At 53.4% G+C, this 20,336-nt stretch overlaps 2 protein-coding genes across 5 annotated transcripts in view; one reads left to right on the top strand and one right to left on the bottom strand.

Annotated features, from left to right (window-relative positions):
- The window catches only part of SNAP47 (synaptosome associated protein 47), a 60,674-nt gene extending 47,500 nt beyond the window's left edge, over nucleotides 1-13,174 (bottom strand). For 2 of the 3 annotated variants that reach the window (XM_072952587.1, XM_072952600.1), the window contains exons 1-2: nucleotides 13,042-13,174; nucleotides 2,150-2,694 (exon numbers count right to left, since the gene is read on the bottom strand). In XM_072952587.1, the coding sequence (XP_072808688.1) occupies nucleotides 2,150-2,649 (500 nt within the window). In that variant the 5' untranslated portion in view covers nucleotides 2,650-2,694; nucleotides 13,042-13,174. Of the gene's footprint in view, nucleotides 1-2,149; nucleotides 2,695-5,599; nucleotides 5,773-13,041 lie in introns of all 3 variants that reach the window. The other variant, XM_072952591.1, reaches the window with a different exon arrangement.
- JMJD4 (jumonji domain containing 4) lies at nucleotides 13,108-18,787 on the top strand. 2 transcript variants are annotated; one of them, XM_072952581.1, is made up of 7 exons: nucleotides 13,108-13,369; nucleotides 13,847-13,932; nucleotides 14,220-14,385; nucleotides 16,452-16,577; nucleotides 16,956-17,187; nucleotides 17,745-17,891; nucleotides 18,327-18,787. In XM_072952581.1, the coding sequence occupies exons 1-7, from the start codon at nucleotides 13,188-13,190 to the stop codon at nucleotides 18,627-18,629; spliced, it is 1,242 nt and encodes a 413-aa protein (XP_072808682.1). In that variant the 5' UTR covers nucleotides 13,108-13,187; the 3' UTR covers nucleotides 18,630-18,787. The 2 variants fall into 2 exon arrangements, with proteins under 2 accessions (XP_072808682.1, XP_072808678.1); XM_072952577.1 differs by lacking the exon at nucleotides 13,108-13,369 and having other exon boundaries at nucleotides 13,382-13,932; nucleotides 16,920-17,187.
- The last annotated feature ends 1,549 nt before the right edge of the window (nucleotides 18,788-20,336 follow it).

Genomic DNA, 20,336 nt, shown 5'->3' with positions numbered 1-20,336 from the left:
ACAAAAGCAAAAAAAAAAAAAAAACCAAACAAACAAACAAAAAGGATTTAATTAAATTTAAAATCTTTTGCACAGCAATGGAAACCACAGCAAAATTAAAAGATTACCTACAGAATGGTAGAAAATACATGCAGATGATGCAACTGACAAGGCATTAATATCCAAAATATACAAACAGCTCAATCAGCTCAGTATCAATAAAACAACCCAATCGAAAAATGGACATTAGACCTAAACAGACATTTCCCCAAAGAAGACATCCAACTGGACAACAGGCACATGAAAAGATGCTCATTTAGTGATGTTCTAATTAGAGAAATGCAAATCAAAACCTGACTGATGTGTCATCTCACAATGGTCAGAATGGCCATTATCAGAGAGTCTACAAATAAATGCTGGAGAAGGTATGGAGAAAAAGGGAACTCTCCTACAGTGTCGGTGGGAACGCAGTTTGGTGCAGCCAGTATGGAAAACAGTATGGAGATTCCTCAAAAAACTAAAAATACCATGTGATCCAGCAGATGATTTACCATATGATCCAGCAATCCCACTCCTGGGCATATATCAGAAGGGAACTCTAATTCAAAAAGATACCTGCACCCCAATGTTCACAGCTGCACTATTTACAATAGCCAAGACATGGAAACAGCCTAAATGTCCACTGACAGAAGACTGGATAAAGAAGTTGTGGTTTATATATATACATACAATGGAATATTGTATATATTACTCAGCCATAAGAAAGAATAAAATAATGCCATTTACAGTAACATGGATGGACCTGGAGATTGTCATTCTAAGTGAAGCCAGAAAGAGAAAGAAAAATACCATAAGACATTACTTACACGTGGAATCTAAAAAAAAAAAAAAGACAAAAATGAACTTATTTACAAACAGAAACAGACTCACAGACATAGAAAACAAACTTATGGTTATCAGGGGTGGAAGGGAGTGGGAAGGGATAAATTGGGAGTTTGAGATTTGCAGATACTGACTACTATATATAAAATAGATAAACAACAAATTTACATTTCATAGCACATGGGACTATATTCAGCATCTTGTAGTAACCTATAATAAAAAAGAATATGAGAAGGAATATACGTCTGTATATGTATGACTAAAACATTATGTGGTACACCAGAAACTGACACATTGTAAACTGACTCTACTCCAATTTTTAAAAAATGTAGCAACATGGATAGACCTAGAGATGGTCATACTAAGTGAAGTCAGTCAGTCAGAGAAAGACAAATATCATATGATATAACTTGTATGTGGAATCTAAAAAAATGAAACAAATGAACTTACTTACAAAATAGAAGTAGACTCACTGACATAGAGAAGAAACTGATGGTTACCAAGGGGGAACAAAGGGGGACAAATCAGGAGTCTGGAATTAACAGATACACACTAATATGTATAAGACAGATGAAGTACAAGGAGCTACTGTACAGCACAGGGAACTACATTCAGTATCTTGTAATAAAATGTAATGGAAAAGAATCTGAGAGAGAACACATGTGCACGTATAACTGAATCACTCTGCTGCACACCCGAAGCTAACGTAAGACTGTAAATCAAACATACTTCAACTAACAACAGTATGGTACACACTGGTGTATATAACCCATGTAAACAAAAGCTCTCCGGGTCAACTTTTACAAGCGGGGAGGGGCAGTCCCCGAGACTAAAGGTTTGGGAGTGGCTGGGGCAGCACCGAAGACAGCAACTTCTGAGGCTAAAATGCTTCCGCTCAAACCCTGCTCGTCCACAGCTGTGTAAAAGAAATAGGTAAGCTATGCTAGCGAACGTAGTGTGCGTGACCTTGGACAACTTACCTGACCTCGCAGCCTCACTGTACCCGTGGGTAAAAGGATGTGAAGAACAGCACATTCTTCTTGGCTCGCCTGGTGACTAAATGAGGCAATCCTCACTAACACTGACAACTGCGCTCAGCACACACCGTACCCTCAGTAAACGCTGGCCCTCATTATCTGTACGCCCAGAGCAGCCTGCCCGAAGCCAGCGTCCCCCACAGGGGCCTAATCTGCATTGTCAGAATGCTGAACGCACAGTAAACGTGGGATGACGGAGAAGAGATCACACCACAGCCATTCAAGGGTCGGGCCAGGGTTACAGGGCTTACCTGTCAGCCACGCCCAGGTCAGACTCCATCTTGTCCAGGCCTCTGGCTACGCTGTCGAGCTGCTCGCCCTGATGGTGCAGGACTCTGGTTGTGTCTTCCAGACGCTTCTGGGAACAGGCCATCAGACAAGTCAGCTCCTTCCCCTTGGTGGCGGGGGAGGAGGACCCCTCGACAGCAGCTCCCGGCTGGGACAGCAGCAGCTCTCTCCAGAAATGCTCGATGATGCTGAAAACAACATTTCGACTAGGCTGCAAGGAACTGAACCAGTGCTTGACGTGGTCCTTCTCCAGGATGGTGACAGAACTGAAGATAAAATGAGAAGCCTCTTTCTTGATCTCAATTATACTAGAAAGCGGAAAGTTGACAAGAATCTCTCCAGTTTTATCAGTCATAAATTTTAGTGAGAGAGGAGTTAATGAAAGTTTTCCAGGGATCCATCGCTTCTCAAGTTCTAAATAATAGGAGCATGGCCAGGTGTGGACACAGATGTCTCTGCTCATCTGGTTCCTGGGCTGGTTCGCACGTTGGCCAAGGCCACTCTGCCTCTGAAGGAGAGGGGACAAATCAGTGGGTGAGCGAGGCTAAACGTGTCATCACACCTGGACTAGAGAAACCTGGACACCGACAGCAGGGGTGTGACTGGGATTCTGAGCACCAGAGACTGCAGCACGTGGCCAGGTCTGCCCGGCAAAGGCTCGACACCACCTGTGACAGGTGGGATGAAGACCTTGCCTTACCAAGCAGAGGCGAGGGCCAGGACCAGATCTGTGCTTGTCCCCAGGGGCCCACACCCACCAGAGCACCCCCATTGGGACCAGGGTCCAAAGACGGACGTGACTGAAGGAAGGAATTCACTGGAACCCATCACCCTAGAATTCTTCACAGGAAAGCCATTCTGGCTGGGATGACCCCCATCAACTACACACTACACGCAAGTTTCTAAACATTTTCCTCTTGAAATTTTTATAAATTTATGTATGTTATAGAGAAAATAATCCTACAGACAAACTTTCCCCCTTTTTGTGAGCCCAACTAATCTTACAGAGTCTGCCTAGTTATATAATTATGTGGACATATTTTTATAGACACTTTTACAAAGTTATATGTATTGAGATGTACTATTTGTATCTACAGTTTGCATTTATCAATGCATTTTTAAAAGCAATGATTCAAAATGTAGAACAGATGGACAGGATTATACTGCCTGGCACAGGGAAATACATACAAGATCTTATGGTCGCTCACAGCGAAGAAGATGTAACAATGAATATATGTATGTTCATGTATGACTGAAAAATTGTGCTCTACACTGGAATTTGACACAGCATTATAAAATGATTGCAACTCAATAAAAAATGTTTAGAACAACAACAACAAAAAAGTCGTGATTGACAGGCTTGAAACAACCCTGTAGAACGCTTAGTTCAAGTAAATAAAAGACCAAGAAAGGGCGAGGGCCTTGCACAGAGCCAGTCCAGAAGCTCATGACATCAGCGTGGCCAGAACTAGGCCTGGAGATGCCTGAAGTTCAGCGCCCGTCCCAGCAGAGGGCCCCCCGCAATGAGGCATTCCTTCCTTTCTTTTCCTTCCTTCTTTCTCTCCCTCCCTCCTTCTCTCTCCCTCTTCTCTCTCACAAACGTTAATTATGACATGACCTCACTCACAAAAATAGAAGAAATATTATCTCTAAAGACATTGACATGTGTGGGCTTTCACAGAATGGGCACAAGGATTGGCTGCGTTTGTCCAGCAGGTTTCACGCTCCCCCACGTGCCAGGCTGGGCTGCAGGTAGAAAAGAAACAACAATGACACAGTCCTTGCCTCAGGGAGCTCAGAGTCCATCGGAATTCTACAAACTTCCTCACTGAGCTGTGTTCTGAAGACTCGGAGTCCTCAGTGTCATTACCGTACTGGGCACTGCCTCAGGCAACACAAGGCCAGACAGCAGAAAAAGGCAGCACCCGCCCCTGAAAACTTGCACTGAACTGAGACCCCTAACTAGACAGAAACAAAGTGATCTGAGATTAGGTGAAGCACCGTCAACTATGGAGTGAACGCAAACACAACCCCGAAGCTCTCAGGGCTGGAGGCGTGGTCAGGAAGCGTAAGGCAGTCTTCGCTGGCCTACAGCAGCAGTCGAATTGGTCCCCTGCCTCTGGGACGCCAAAGCACCCCCACTGCCACCACGGTCTTCCTTCCAGAGTTCGAGGGCCCCCAGCGGCCCCCTGCCTCCCCCCGCCTTGGGGCTGTGTAGGCCTTGCGTCTCCTTACTGTGCCTGCTCAGCGGCAGGATGACCACTTGTTATTTGACTGCAAGCTCACAAAGGGCAATCAATGACCAGGTTTTACTCATAATCCTAACTCAGGAAACGCTTCGTGACTGAAAGGAACAGAACAGACGCTCACGGTTTATGGTGTTTGCCCAGCTGAGACCCTCAGCACAGCTGAAGCCAATGCTGCAGGCTGGCCTCAGCCCGCCGCTTAGAGTCCTACCAGTGGTGGCCTTAACTAAACACTGTTGGAGACAAACCGCACCGACCTGGTCCAGGCCAGATCAATCAGAGCAGTTGATGGATTGGGGGAAATTCATCGAAGCCAAGATGATACAGAAACAAGGTGTAGACATTACTGGAGGCAGTTCTCCATGGTGTTTCTCCATAACTTATGTCCCAGACTATCTTTCATGGAACTGTGGACAGCGTCCCCCTCTTGGTTGAAAGATGTTTCCTGACCAGGATAACAGGGTGGGGTCCCCTTGGAGGCAAGAGGCTGGCAGGTCTGCTAGCAGTCCCCCACAAGCTGTGATACAAACCCAAGGTATGTGCGGCACCCACCGGGGATGGGCAAGGGGAGCAGGTGCACACACGACACTGCGGGGCCATGGTAACAGGCCCTTTCTCTCTGACCGAAGGGCTCCTGTCTCCTGCCACGGCTACCAAGCTGTGCCAGGTTCACTCTTCAGCTGCAATAAGTCCCAGACCCTCCACGGTTCCTGACAGTGACATGCGCCACAAAGACCGTCCTGCTCTTGGGCATGGATTCTTCATACCAGAATATTCCTATTAAAACTAAATGTTTAGGAAGCAAACTCCAAGAACCCACTCTATCAATGAACAACACCGGGGATGTTTCTACTTGACTTAAGGGAATTATGAAAACTTTCCCCAAACTTTAATTTACTTTAAAAATAAGTATAAGAAAATTTCAGGAACAAGAAGTCAGAATGGCGGTTCTAACTGGGGAGAAGGGAGGCCTTGCAGGGGAACTGGAATGTTTCATTTCTTGCTCTGGGTGTGCCCATTTTGTGTTAATTCAAGATTTGTGCATTTTCTGTTCTAATGATTTGTTCATTTTTCGCATTAATACTTCAATGAAAGACTTACTGAGTATTTATTAACAATATAAAATTGTATTAAAATTAATAATAAACTTACACATGAGATACATACCAAACCTGCATCTCAGCTGAGCAGTGAGCACAATTTCAGAAACGCCTGCGATCACCGCCTCGGGCAGCAGCGCCGCTGGAAGGCTGCACGTGCGCCTCTTGTGGGGATGCGGCAGGTGCTGCCGCTCACCTGTGACAGCCCGGCTGCCTGCCCCTCTGCCTCCGCTTCCCGATCTGCAAGTGAGGGTGACAATGGTACCTGCTACCCCACACTGCGGGTGTGAAGCTTAACTGAACTGGTATTTGAAAGGAGCTCAGGAGAGTGTCCGGCACCTACCAGAAGCTGCATGTGTTACTGCAGGCACCACGAACAGCACACAGCCTGCACAGAACTGACCCAGTTGGTCTAGCAGGATGTGAGGAGCTTACAGTCTCCTCAATCCTGTTCCTTTAACGACCCCTAGAGCATTGCCATGCCCAGAACCTGCCATCTAATCTCATTCACCGTCTGATCAGAGTTGAAAGGACCTGGCCACAAACACAAACAAACATGACAGTGAAAAAAGAGAAGATGAAGGAAGAACGCGCCCAATGTAAACAAAATTAAGGTTAAAGCAAAGCCAACTTGATTCCAAAACAAAAGAAATAAATTTAACCCCTACAGCAATGAGACGGAAGTATTCCCCAAGTCCATCCTAGAACTTCTCTTCATCACAAAAGGAAGGGCAGGCCTGAGCTTTCCAGGTGTGCATCCCGCCAAGCAGCTCCTGTCACTCATGCTACAAACCAGCCCCGCGTACCAGCTCTGCTCGCTACTAACACCTGAAATTTGGGCAAGCCTAAAAGAGAGCTGCCATAGTAAGCCTGAGAAGTTTGTCATCATTGCAAAACAAAACATGGAACTTGGAAGTAATAAATACAAAGACGTCAGGGCTGGAGGGCTCACAGAGGTCATCTACCCAACTCGCCACACTTACAGGCGAGCGAGCACAGCCCGGCCACGGCAGCAGTGGCAGAAGACCACCGACAGCCTGGCCAACACTCTCACAGGGGTATTAGCATCTTCAAGTGTTTTGCATTAGTTTCAATTCTGACAAAGTAATGGCCTTAGGACCTACATATTTAAGGAGTTACAAAATCATGCAGGCACCAGAGGGGCATGGAGGTAAGGAGACAGAACACACACACTTAAAGATAAGCAACAAGATTGCATATTCTTACACTGAAAAGGACAAACAGAAGGTGGAAAAAGGACTGCTCCAGATGAAGACCACACGGAAGGCAAGCCCCCGCCATGGAGGATGTAACAGGCCTGGGGCAGGAAGAAGCAGAGACTTTCCCCTCTCAGGCCCGGGGCCACCTTCTCAAGCATCGGTTCACATGACCACCCTGCGTCACAGAGGAGCCTGAGGCTTATGGGGTCGAAACCTGCCCAAGAAGACAGGAACTCAAGAACCCGCCTTCTTAGCCAGCATGATGAACGCCAGGCCAAGGGAAACTCAACACTGAAAACACACTGAGCAAACAAACAACCTCGTGCCCTCAGCTCAGCAGCCTCTGTGAAGGAGCCAGGAGACCCATGCTCCTTGTCAATGGGAAGCTGACGAAGATCTCCTCACTGCTGAAAACCCCTGACCTTCTCTGCACAGAAGACTGGCATCATCCTTTCGAGGGGCTCTGCCCGTGAGATCTCTGCGCACACCCCCCGGCACACCCCGGAGCGTGGGGAAGCTCACCGCGTGCGGCAGAGCAGCTGGGAGCGCGCCTTCCTCCGGAACCACAGCCCACGCCAGACAAAGGGAACTGCAAGGCCGAGGTGCCTTCATCGGACCCTTCTCCCTAGTCAGGGAACACTCAGCCGGACACTGAACACAACGGCAGACAGACTAGCGTGTGGCTGCCCGGCCCGCTCACAGGACGGGGCAGTGACGGGCACACCCTCGGCGGGCTACGACCGACGCGCCTGCCGGCCCCCACGAGCCGCGAGGCCCCGGGTGAGCCGCTCGCCCAGCCCGCCAGCACTGCTCGGCTGTCAGGCCGCTCGGCAGTCGTTCAGACGTAACAGAGAAAGTCCCCACTCTCAGCATTAGGGGCCAACTCACTCCATCAATTTAACCACGGGTTCCAGTGTGTCCACGTCCAAGACAAACGTCGGAGGCAGGTACGTCGGGCCCCGCCGCTGCAGTGTGCTCGCAGGCCCGGTCGGCACTTGAAACCAGCTGGGCCCTGGTCCTCCTCCCGCCACTTGGCCGCTCCCCGTTTGCCATAAACCATCCCCAATACCCCAGAAGTACCGAAGAGGGGTCATATCTTATTTACCTCTGCTCCCCACACTTCGAAAGTCTGATTTAGCCTGGAAATTGAATTTATATTAACAATTGCCTGGCCCGAGCAGTCATTCCCGAGTTTGTATTCTGGGAGGTGCTCCCTGAGCGCTGCGTGAGACTACGCACACACTCCTCAAAGAATCACCGAGTCCGGCACTGCAGCATCCAAGGAAGCACGCTGAAGTCCAACTCCAGCTGTGCCACATGCTTTGCGACTGTGGAAAAGTTACTCCATCTTCTGGGCCTCTGTTTAACCAATAAATTAACTAAAAGATCTAAGGACAAAATCAGCTCTGAAATATTCTAAAAATTCAAAAAGAGAGAAAAGTAAGAGGAAAGATTTAAGAGAAGCACAAAACACCTCTCATTCCAGTGCCGCAGACAAGAGACAGGAGAAGAGCGCTCAGGTGTGACAGTCACCAGGGAAAAGGCACGATGACCCCAGGTCACCTGTGGCCACAACTGTTCCTACCACGGATTTCCATGCAGCTCTCCCAACAGACCAGAATAAACGAGGATTCCATGGGCAGGCCAGAGCGAGAACAGCACTGCCGTGTGCACTGCAGGGACCCCACCCACACACAGCCTGTCCCTCAGCCGAGGACTCAGACACTGCACCTGTCCTGTCCCCGGGGGCTTGCCTTTCCTCTGGTCCCCGTGTACAGTGTGCAGGAAGCAGTGTCCCTGCTCCCTCAAAGGCCAGACTCATGCACCCTGGATCTCAACCTCCTCCCTCTCCGGCAACGTCCACCTGTCCATCCTTCTGCCACCAGGGGAGGGCACGCTTTTTCTGACAATGGCCAGGTAGTAAATATTTTAGGCTTTGTGACCACGTGGGCTCTGTTACACTGCTCCGCTGCTTTGGCAGAGCAGAAGGAGCCAGAGACAATACGGAAATAAAGGGGTGTGGCTGTTCCATTAAAACTTCATTTATAAAGCAGGGGGCAGCCAGCCTTGGCCTGTGGGCCACGGTTTACCAGCCCCTGTCCTGGATCAGCTCATCAGTTTGCACATGTGCTCTAAGACCACCTTAAAAGGGACAAGCCACTCCCCACATCCCCACAGTCCTCTCTACTTACTGCTCCTCCAAGAGGCTCTAAACTCTCCCCTGTGACTGCCCCACCACCACCACCCAGGAACTGCCCCCTCCAGACAGACTCCTGTCCCCACCGCGCAATGACACTGCTCTGCCCCGGCCCCCAGGGAGCCAGGTCCCACGCCCACGTTTACCCTAACCTCCGTTCAGCACAGCCGTCCCACTCCCGAGAGACGTCACACCCTGGCTTCCTGGATACCATGCTCCCCTGGCCTCCCACTCCACGAGGGCCTGTTTTCAGCCTCCTGTGCTGGTGCTTCCTCGTCCACCTGACTGCTAACTGCTAGAATGGCTCAGTCATGGCCTTGGTCTTAATGACTACTCTTCTCCCAAGTGAGTCAACACAGTTTCACGGCGTTGGTATCACCTCCAGGCCGATGCCTCCCAAACCTTCCCCTCCAGCCCAGACTCTCTGGGACTTGAGTACTGACGGGGCTTCTCTGCCTGACCATCCAACGAGCACTTCCAACTTAGCAAGCCACTCCGTCTGCTCCTGCAGCTCAGTGAAGGCACTGCCAGGTAACTTCTCCTGGATCCCCCTTCCTCACCCCTCCCAACGAGCCATCATCCAGTCCTGGCAGTCGTACCTCCCGTCTGCCCTCTGCTTCCCCATCCCCGCAGCCACGATACTATACAAAGGTGTCACTACTCTCCTGGACAGCCTCCCAACTGGCCTGCTTGTTTCATTCTGCCCCCACCACACACTGTCCATCCAGCAGCCAATGTGACAGTTATAAAGCAAAATTAGAAAATGCCACTCTTCCCCTTCGTGCCTCGAGTAAAATCCAAAGTCCCCACCCCAGCCATGCAGGCTTTACCAACTACAGCCTCACCACCCAGCCCCTCCTCTCTCCTCTGTTCCTGCCTCAAGGCTCCCCACCCTGCTGCTCCTGGGACACTAAATGGCCACCTCCATCTTGCTCCCCAGGTCGCTGCTCCAGTGGCATCCTCTCCCCCATAACAGACCCTTCTCCGACCACAGCACTCCCCTTAACTCCACAGAGCCTGTGACTGTGCTTACATGGTGCCAACTCGGCGACACACTGGAGAAGGCAAGCATCACAAGGAGGGTGCCTTGTGCACAATGCCAGCACATCACAGGAACCCAGTAAGTATGTGCTGAGTGAACCGCATATAACACAAAAACATCAACCGTGTCCCCTCTGAACAGTTTTCTTCCTTCTACGTGCTGACCTCGGTCTCTGTTCTAAGCTAAGTTCCTGGAGGCCTTATTCGGTCTCCACCTGCTGTAACCTGGAACCCGCATCTCCCAGTGAAAAGACCCGTAGACTTGTGCTGCCCCTATGGGTAAAGCTGGGCTAGGGAGAGGAGGTAATGGTAAGGCACCCCAGGAGTGTCTGAGGCTGGTCCCCACAGTGACGCTCCCGGGAAAGAAACAAGTGGTCCCAGGGACTGAACTTCTAACACACGGCAGTTAGTATAATGGGTCTCTCTTAGCACTTCCATCAGACCTGTGCCCTGGAGTAGACGCAGTATCAGGTAAACACCCTATTTTTAGTTAATTTCCAAAGTAACAGACCAAGCGACATTTTACACACCTTCCAGTAACTCCTGACCACAAGAAGGCTTAGAGTCAGAACAGTGGGAGCAGTGTCTCCAGGCACCAGTGGCCAGTCTTTTCCATTACCTTCACCTCCTGCTCTTCAGAGGCTCCCACTCTCAACCTGGGAGGTTCAAACGTGCTGTTTGGGGGTGCTCCGTTGCAATCACATGGCCTATTCACATGGTACACACTGTCTTTCTAACCTCTCAGAGCAGAGAGCTAGAATTTTGTTATTCCCACTGCATTTCCAACAAAGTGCTGACTTTTGATCCCCTCTCCTACCATTTCCCTTTTCTGGCCCTCTGTGGGGTATGTCCCACCCCAGGTTCTGATTCAGGTCTGGGTGGGACCTAGGAGTGTGCATTGCTCAACAGTTCCCAGGTGACACCAGGGCTGCTGTCTAGGGCCTTGGAGGGATACAGACCTGAGTTCCAGTCCCAACTCTGATCATGCTACTTAAGCTGAAGCCTCATGTGCACAGTGGAGGTAACGCTGTCAACATCAGAGGGCCACTGTGTGAACGAGGACAAATACCACACAAAATGCCTGGCCCAGGGCAAATGCTCAAGAAAGGAGACTTGCTCTCCTACTCGGAGTTACTGGGTCAGTTGTCCCAACAATCCTGGGGAGCGTGTGGACCTGCTGGCCTAAAGCCTCTCCTTCCTTATGAAACTTAGTCTCAACCACACAGCTTCAGGAGCTGAAATCCTGGGGTTCCTCTGAGGCAATGACTACCTGACTTTCCTATCTCCCCTATGAGGCAAACTTTGAGCCATAGTTCCCAAATCTTAGGCAACTGTGAAAACTCTGCTTCCCACACTCTTCCTATTTGCCTTCCATGATCTCAACTTACAACTTAAACCAAATAGTTAAGGAGCACCTACCTGGTCAACAAGCAGCAAGAAGCTGACCATATATTGTTAATCCTCTTTAAAAAGCTAAAAGCAGAAAAAGCTTACATACATAAACTTGCATATATGTAAAACAGAGAGACCCTGTGTCTATGTGGGTGCAGAGAGGGAGAGAGAGAGAAAAAAATAAATGACTGGTGAAAAAGAATATGCAAACGAATATATATGTATGTTCCTGTATGACTGAAGCATTGTGCTGTACGCCAGAAATTGACACAACATTGTAAACTGATTACACTTCAATTAAATTTTTTAAATTAAAAAATAGAAAAACAAGTAAGTGCCTGGAAGGATAACTATCAAGAAATGAAAAGGTGCTCATCTCTTGATGGGATTAAAGGTGACTCTTTTTCTCTATTGTAGCTTCCCAGCGCATTCTCACTTTCTGCCCCACACTGGCCCAATGAAGAATTCCACAGCCTGACCACATGAGGCACAAGGAGCCAGACTGGGAAGGGAGCATAGTGCACAGAGTCACACAACCCCTCACACTGGTCTGCTCGCCACAAACTCTCGACCGCCTGTCCTATCTAGCCCATGTTCTCAGCTTTCACTTTTAGCCCCCTCCTCTACCTGGACTCCAAACTCTCCCAAACTCACTGTCTTCCTAGTCTTCCCCTCCTCTGCCTTTCCCCACTTCTGGTCCTCGCTGTTGTCCTGCTGCATAAGCTTCACACCCCTGGGAAATACCCTTCCCAAGCTCCTCTCCAAAGCTCAGGGCCTCAATATCCTCAGAATCTCCCTTATGACACCTATAAGGGTAAATAAACAAGATTACATCTTCACTGCTTAATAAAGAGGAGGGAGTTGCCCCTCCCCTTCCCTTTGGGTGTCTCCTTTGGTCAGGAATGGAACAAACTCAGTGTTCAGATTTTACAAGGCACAGTCACCACCTGCTGACTCAGAGATGCAAACACACACCTCCAGAACTGAGGCAGGGGTCGCTCCTGCATTTCTTTTACCCTCAAGGAGACAGGAGACAGGGGTGGGGGGTGGGGGTCATACCTTTTCTTTCTTCTGCTTCCTGTGTGTGAAATGTCTGAAGTTCTGCCCACCTCTGTACTCTCCTGCAGATGCCTTACATGCATGTAATCTGCCCATACAATAACAGACTTATTTTCTTCCTTCCATATTGATGTGGGGAGGTTTGTGTTGGAAGGACATCTATTTCTCAAACATGCTGAAACCCTGGCATGTCACCCCCACCCAAGTCCCCCTCTGATGCCCCATTTCAGGTCTGCTGGTGTGCACAGCCTCATGTCCCCAGCCCTGTCCCCTACACCTGCACTTCAAATCATCCCTAGTCCCCCAGAATGTCCTCCAGGTCCCACCAACCTCTCCTGGCCCCCAGCATCCCCCTTAGCCCCCAGCATCCCCTCCAGGCCCTCAGCATCCCCTTAGACCCCCGGCACCTCCCAGGACCGCTCCTTTGGCCCTTGTGCCTCTTTGTTAGCCCAGCCCACATGCCACCACCTTCTGCGTCCTTGTAGCTCCGGAAAGAGGAGGGGTTCTCACGCAGGCATTAGCGGCGGGAGAAATTGTGCTGAGGGACCAGCGGAGGGGCTTGGGACACAGGCCCAGCTGCAGACTAGGAACACCGCTTACCTGAGTCACTGGGGAGGCGCGAAGACAGCGAGACTCGGGGCCCGCACCGTTCAAAAACCTCTGGAGCGGGGCGGACCCGGCGTGGGGCCCAGGGCACCGCAGCCCCTCAGTGCCTGCGCCAGCTGAGGGCCGCTGCCTGTGTGAGCATGCGCCCGGCGGCCGGCGCCCGGCGCGCCGCGTTTAGGCTCCGGCGGGAACTGCGCCCGCGGAATCTTGGTTCCCCCCGACTGCGCCGGGACGACTGCGCACTACCGGTGCCTGTACTTCGCCTTCTTCGTGATCGCGGGCGCTGGGCGGCGAGCTGCGGATGCCCAGAGCGTCTACGCCGGTAGTAGTTTTAGCAAGCACTTCCTTTTTCACCTCCCAGTTTAAAGAGCAGAGAAGGGGGAATCCGGAAGCCGGATTATGGGCCCCCGCTCTCCGCCGGGCCGTGGCCGCCGCTCCGTCCCTGGCGGCCCCTCCGGTCCGGGGCGGCTCCTCTGGCCGCCCGGCAGCCCCCCACCTTGTCCGCAGCAGCTCCTCCGAGCGCCCCCGACCCTTGCCCCATTCCCAGTAGCCCTCCCGACCCCCCGGCAGGCCCCCACCCTACGCGATCCGCGCCCCACAGACGCGGGGCCTGGCTCGGGATGGACAGGGACACGCGCGTGTTCGCCGAGAGCCACTTCCGAGGGCTTCGGGGGCGCCTACCCGGCAGGGTCTGCCCCAAACTGGACCGCGTGGACTTCATCGAGAAGCCAGACGCCTTCTCCTACGCGGACTTCTTCAAGGGCTACCTGCTCCCCAACTTGCCCTGTGTTTTCTCCAGCGCTTTCACCGAGGACTGGGGCAGTAGGAGGCTCTGGGTGACGCCCGGCGGAAAGCCCAACTTCGATTATCTGCTTCAGAACTACGGTGAGGAGCGCAAGTGCCTGGGCTGGGCAGCGACATCACGGACTAGCAACACGGGACTAGAGCCGGTGTCCTTTGACACTCGCCCTGCTAAATTCCCTTGGGTCAGACTGTGAGGGCGCTAATGAGGCAAGCCGCGGAAGGCTTGAGGGAGGCAGGGCATGAGTCGGTCCCCAGAAGAATTCATCTGGAGACGTGTGCACCAATGAGTTGGAGGGCGGACAGGGTCAGGGAGGATGGACAGGCTGGAGCACTCTCAGAAAAGTCTGTGCCTGACCCTTGCCTTTCAGGACACCTGGTTGTACCTGTTGCAAACTGTGGGGTCCAAGAATACAACTCCAACCCCAAAGAACACATGCCCCTCAGAGACTACATCAGCTACTGGAAAGAGTACATTCAGGGGAACTACTCCTCTCCACGGGGCTGTCTCTACCTCAAGGACTGGCATCTATGCAGGTAAAGGGCCTGGAGCACTGGCCCCAGCACTGCTTTTCCTGCCCTGAGTGAGTCCTGGCTGCACACAGGGGAGCTTGTCTTTTCCCCAGCTAAGAATTTAATTCGTATAAAACCCGCTCTTTTCAGCATGGTTGGAAGTGTCATTCTGTCCCGTAGCGGCCATTTCACCATGCCTGGACAGGGCTGGCTGCTGTGAGGAGTGTGGGCCTGGCAGAGGCCCAGGTGGGCTGTGCTTGCTACCTTTTTTTTTTGGTCACATTTGCCCATAGCTGTCCTTGTCAGCTTCATCTAAAAAATCTAACTGGCAGCATCTAGCTTTTGCCTGTCCTCTCAGATGCTCCTGGGATCAGCCTGCCCTCTCCCAACCTGCTTCTCCAAGTCAGGCTTGTTCTCATCCACCTTGGCTGCTGCCAGTCTCCAGACAAGCTGCCCCAGCTCAAGTCCCGCACCCTACTGCTAGACTCACTGAAGCCCCAAAGATCTTTTCGGCAGGACTGTGTCCTGCCCGTTTAAAGTCTCCACTGCTAACAAGCAACGAGGCCAACATTTTAACGGGGCCTTCTGAGGTCTGTCCCTGTCGACCACAAACTTCTTCCTCCTGGGGCGCTCGAAGGACGCTGCTTGAGAAACCTCTCCCTTCCTTGGGCAGCCCCACGCCTACTGCTGGCACTCATACTCTGAGGTGGCCGTCAGAATTTTGTATCCCTTTTCCTTGCCAGGGCCGTGCTTTTCACTAGCCGAGAGGGGATCACGGTCAGACCCCCACCTACTGGCACCACCTGGCACAGAGTGGGTGCTCCAATAATGAATGAGTGAACAGTCGAATTCTTGTTTTGCTCAAGCAGGAACTAAGACTCAAAAAAAGAAAAAACAAACCTTAGATCCTAGTGAGTCCCAAGATGAATCCGAGAGTGCACGAGGGGCACCAGCATCCTGCTCAAAGCTTGCCCTGGGTGCTGTCTGCCACATGGCTGCTTGCTTGGCAGAGAGCGCGGGTCCAACAGACGGTGGGTGAGATGCAGCCAGACTCTGGTCCTAGAGCTCAGGAGCTCGTTCCAGGAACACAGATGAGCTCAGAGACACAGATGCTCACGTGCGGTGAGTTCGGGCCTCAGATAAGCCGTGAGGGGTTTTCAGGTGCAGGGGTGTCCCAGATGTCACAGGGGGCACGCTTAGCCTGGAAACGCGTTCCTTGTTTATTTGAAAGTCAGTCTTGATGGAGTGCCCTGCATTTCCCTTGGCAACCCTAAAATAAAAAGAGCAGAGAAAGGTCTGGATCAGGCAGGCAGGGGTGGCCACAGGGGAGGTGATATCTGAGCCTTGTTTTGAAGGATGAGCAGGCGCCTGTCAGTACACAAAGACGTGGCAACAGAGGGCCTGCACGGTGTCTTAGGGAACTGCGGGTGACTTGGTGCTGAGGCTCCCCCGCCACGGCCTCTGACTGCGAGTGACGTGTGACCGTGCTGTTGGCAGAGTTGTACCCTTCCTTGAGCTAACTTAGAATGCTTCTCTGTTTGGGAGCCCACTGGTTGGGTTGTGGGGATGGACCGGGGAGTGAGAGCTTGAGAGACGAGGTACAAAGGACCTTGGTGTACATGCCTGTGAATCCACTTGGCAGAGTCAAGGTCCCTGGTGTGGGTGAAAAAGTAGAGGAGGCCCCCAAAGTCGGGAAACCAGCATGACGCAGACGATGCATTTAGAACCAGAGGCTGAAGGCCTGGAGCGCGTCCGTGAGGGGCCCAGAACGGCTGGGTCACTGCCTGTGTGTGTTGGCTAGGCTGTGTCACAGCACCCCAAAAACCGCGCCATCTGTGTACAGCTCTGGTTCAGTCTTTTGGGCCCGGCTCGGCTGGGGTCACTTAGGACTGTGGTCTCTGGTGGCCAGACTGTGGCTGGATGGCCCGAGGGGCCCCCACTCAGCCTGGCAGTTGGCGCTGGCTCCAGAGGCAGGTCAGCATCATTCACATAACTTCAAACCTCTCAGGGTCTCTCATGGCCTCAGGACCTGGGTGCTGGGAGGTGGGCTGGCAGCGCCTTCGGCTGCAGCCTCACGCCTCTTTCTGAAGGGACTCCTCAGCGGAGGACGTGTTCACCCTGCCCGTGTACTTCTCGTCCGACTGGCTCAACGAGTACTGGGACGTCCTGGGCGTGGATGACTACCGCTTCGTCTACATGGGGCCCGGCGGCACCTGGTAATCGCCTGTCTGCTCCCCCCGCCATCCTGCACCCTGACCCCCGTCACCCCCTGTTCCTGCTGGTGTGTCGGTTCTCGGCCAGAGCCTCTCAGATTCCCGTCAGCCAGGTCATGGAGGTGGCTGCCAGATATGGCATTTCTAAGCCCACTTACCCTCTTTGCTCCGTGGCAGGAGCCCAGGCATCTGCTCTGGGGTGGGGAAGGTCTGGCCCTCCCACCTGGCCCACAGGCCGGGTCTGAGAACTGGGGACCACTGAGGCCTCGGAGCGTGGCCTGTCTAATTCAGAAGGCGCACAGCCCACATTTGAGCCACGAAACACCAACAGGAGCTCTTGTGCAGGTCGCCGTTCCACGCCGACATTTTCCGCTCCTTCAGCTGGTCTGTCAACATCTGCGGGAGGAAAAAGTGGTTCTTCTTCCCACCGGGGCAAGAAGAATTCCTGCGGGATAGCCGCGGTGGCCTGCCCTACGATGTGACCTCCCCCACACTCCTAGATGGCCACCTACACGCCAGGCTCGGTCACTGTAACCCACCACTGGAGGTCACACAGGAGGCCGGCGAGATGGTGTTTGTACCCAGCGGGTGGCACCACCAAGTCCACAACCTGGTAGGGTGGGCCCTCCCTGCTCCACATGCTGTGGTCCAGAGGGGTCAGGGAGACAGGCCACAGGGCTTCCCCACTCAGCTGTGCCCCGTGGCCTGCCAGGTGGCCCTGCTCGTCCTCAGTGCCTTCCTAGACGCCTCCCTGCAGAGAGCCACCCCTCCTGGTCCCCCAGAGTGGGCAGGCTGTTCCTCTGGGAGAGCCCGGATATGGGACACGGCAGGCCACGGGCAAGGCTGGTCCTGCCTGTGGCCACGCTGGCTCCTGGACGCAGCACTGCTGAGGGCCCCCAGCCTCTTTCCCTCCCTCCCGTGTTGCTTTCCTGGGCAGCAATGGGCAAGGGGTCTGCAAGCCATGGGGTTGTCCCAGCCCCTGGGAAGCCCCACTCTGGGTTAACTGTGGATTCAGATGATCACAGCCCCGGCTCCCTCTTCCCTTCTGGCACCCATTGGGAGATGGGAACAGCCCTTTCCAGCTAAGGAAGGCTGAGAGGACCTCAGGACACGGGGAGGGGACAGTGCCCCTGTGGGCTTGTGGGGACAGCCTGCGCCTGCCCTTTCCAGGAGGACACCATCTCCATCAACCACAACTGGGTCAACGGCTGTAACCTGGCCAACATGTGGCACTTCCTGCAGCAGGAGCTCTGCGCGGTGCAGCGGGAGATCATCGAGTGGAGGGACACCATGCCCGACTGGCACCACCACTGCCAGGTGGGACGGCTGGTCTGAGCAGGAGCGGGGCACGCGGGGAGGCTCACCGGGGCTACAGTGGGAGGACGGGTATGGGCCTCACCAGGGCCGAGGCCTCAGCGGGGGTAGGGTGTGGAGGAGCCCCCAGGACAGCCTGTGGTCCCACGGGAGGGTGTGGTCTCCTAGGGCCAGAGCTTCAGTCTTTGGGAGGGTGGGGGGTGGCCACCGGACCTACCTCTGTGAGCGAGAGTCTGGGACCGAGGCAGGTCACGGGGCCTTCCAGACTGCAGGACTCAGACGCGCTTGATGGCTGGCTGGTCCCTGGGTGTCTGCCTCCATCCTGAGGGCTAGGCCATGCCCAGGGCCCTTCATAGCCTAAATTCTGTACAAGGTGGGCAAGAGCTTGCCCAGAGCCGTGCGTGAGTGGCGGCTCACTGGCTGCTCTTTCTGACCCAGGTCATGATGAAGTCGTGCTCCGGCATCAATTTCGAGGACTTTTATCACTTCCTGAAGGTCATCGCTGAAAGGAGGCTGCGCTTCCTGGCTGAGGGCGTGGACCCTGGCCAGGTGGAGGGTAGCAAGGGCTGTGGGCTGGGCCCCCAGCAGGCCGCTTTTGACATCGGCCGCATAGCTGAGGTGCTGGAGTGTGTGGTGGCCCACCGTGACTTCCAGAGAGTGGACACCAGTGCATTCTCACCACAGCCAGAGGAGCTCCTGCAGCAGCTGGAGGAAGTCGTGGCCGCCACCGTGTCCCTTTAGTGCCCGTCGTGAGAACTGACTGCAACATGTCATGAGGGATGCTGGAGGCACCAGTGTGGAAGGCATTCACCCTGCTCCAGAGTCCCTTCTAGGAATAAAGCTCTGTCCTGTGTGGCCCAGGACATGTCACCTCTCCACTAAAACTTGTCACCTCAGTGTCTCAGGCACAGTGTCTGCTTTTAGGGGTCTAATATGTCCTGTCTGTCGGTATTCCTGGGACCTTGATGCTTGTCCAGAGGGTCCAGAGGGTCCAGGTTCCTTGTGAGGCCCAGCCAGGACTGGGCACTCTGGATCCATTGAGAGGGTGGGTGAGGAAGCGTTGGTCACTTGGACCCACAGCGAGGAGGCTGGGAATGTGCTGGGGATTTCGAAGCGGGGGTGGCATGTGGCTGGGTTTTCTTGGTTCCCCACCCCCCAAGCTGATAGGCCTCCCATCCTTAGCACTGCAGGGCAGCTGGCTTGTCTCGCAGGGCCCCCATTACAGGGATGCCCTATTACCGCATCCCTGCCTAAGTCCCACTAGAGCAAGCCCCCCAGGGTGGGGGGAGACACTCGGGCCCAGGGCAGCCCCAGGACCCAAGGCCTGTGTCTCTATCCAACACTAGACAGTATTTACATAGAGCCCGCCCTCCCTCCACGGGCCAGTGCCTCCCTCCTACCCGACAGGATCCTGAGCCAGAGATGTCTCTTGGCCAGGGCTCTAGGCAGATCTCACGCGCTGTCCAGCGTGCAGGCCCCCCAGGTGTCACAGGTACATCATTCACACATTCACACTGCCATCTGGGCCTTGTTGGGAGCAAGTAAGCAAGACAAAGCACCAGTGAGCTCATCGCCCTCGCGCTCGCTGCAGCACCACCTTCCCCCTCTGGAGACCCAAGCCCGCCCTTGAAGCTGCGTGCGCAGTGAGGGAGAGGGTCTTGGTCCCGTCCCGCAGGCCAGGCGGGACCCGAAAGGCCGGCTGGAACCTGGGCCTCTTCCACACCTCGTACACCTGTTCTGCGCCATCCAGCATCTACTCCTTGCACACCCCTTATTCACCATTTAACAAGGAGTGATTTGTGCACTTACTCTGCCCCATCCAACTTCCAAACCTTGCTTCTCACCCCTGTGCCAAACAAAACTCAATCATTGCAGACTGTTCTAGCTTTTAAACTCTGCACACTTGTGTGGGCCATCCAGTTTCCACATAGGTCTTGCACACCTATGTGCTACTCAGTCATCACAGTTTCAGGGTTCTCCAGAGAAATGGAACCAATAGAATATGTGTATGTAGAGAGAGAGGGAGAGAGGTGTCGGGGGATGACGAGTGTGAAGTCTGCAGGGCAGGCTGGAGACCCAGGGCAGAGCAGACATTGCAGTCTTGAGGCTGAAGGCTGGACACTCAGGTGGGGTTTCTGGGTTGCAGCCTGAAGGCAGAATCACTTCTTTGGGGAACCTAGGTCCCTTGCTCTTAAGACCTTCAACTTACTGGATGAGGCCCACCCACACTGTGCTGAATTAAATATCAGTCACATATAAAAGATGCCTTCACAGCAACGTCCAGACTGGCATTTAGCCAAACAACCTGGCACCATGGCCTGGCCACACAGGCACATCAGATGGAACATTGCGGTTGCCCCCTGCAGAGTCAGTGGTCCGTCTGCTTCAGCCAGTGCCCACTTCCCACAGGCCCGCTCTGACGTTCAGCGACGTCTGCCTGCACACGCG

Source organism: Vicugna pacos, chromosome 3 (genome assembly GCF_048564905.1).
Source record: "Vicugna pacos chromosome 3, VicPac4, whole genome shotgun sequence".
NCBI lineage: Eukaryota > Metazoa > Chordata > Mammalia > Artiodactyla > Camelidae > Vicugna > Vicugna pacos.
Note: the sequence above shows the minus strand (reverse complement) of the source record. Positions and strands in the feature narration are given on the sequence as shown.

What these genes read in the sequence shown, in the direction of transcription:
- JMJD4 (XM_072952577.1), top strand. Translation starts at nt 13,668, where the DNA reads ATGGACAGGGACACGCGCGTGTTCGCCGAGAGCCACTTCCGAGGGCTT. An exon ending in ATGGGGCCCGGCGGCACCTG is followed by an intron (nt 16,578 to 16,919) that starts GTAATCGCCTGT and finishes GCTCTTGTGCAG; the next exon opens with GTCGCCGTTCCACGCCGACA. An exon ending in ACTGGCACCACCACTGCCAG is followed by an intron (nt 17,892 to 18,326) that starts GTGGGACGGCTG and finishes TTTCTGACCCAG; the next exon opens with GTCATGATGAAGTCGTGCTC.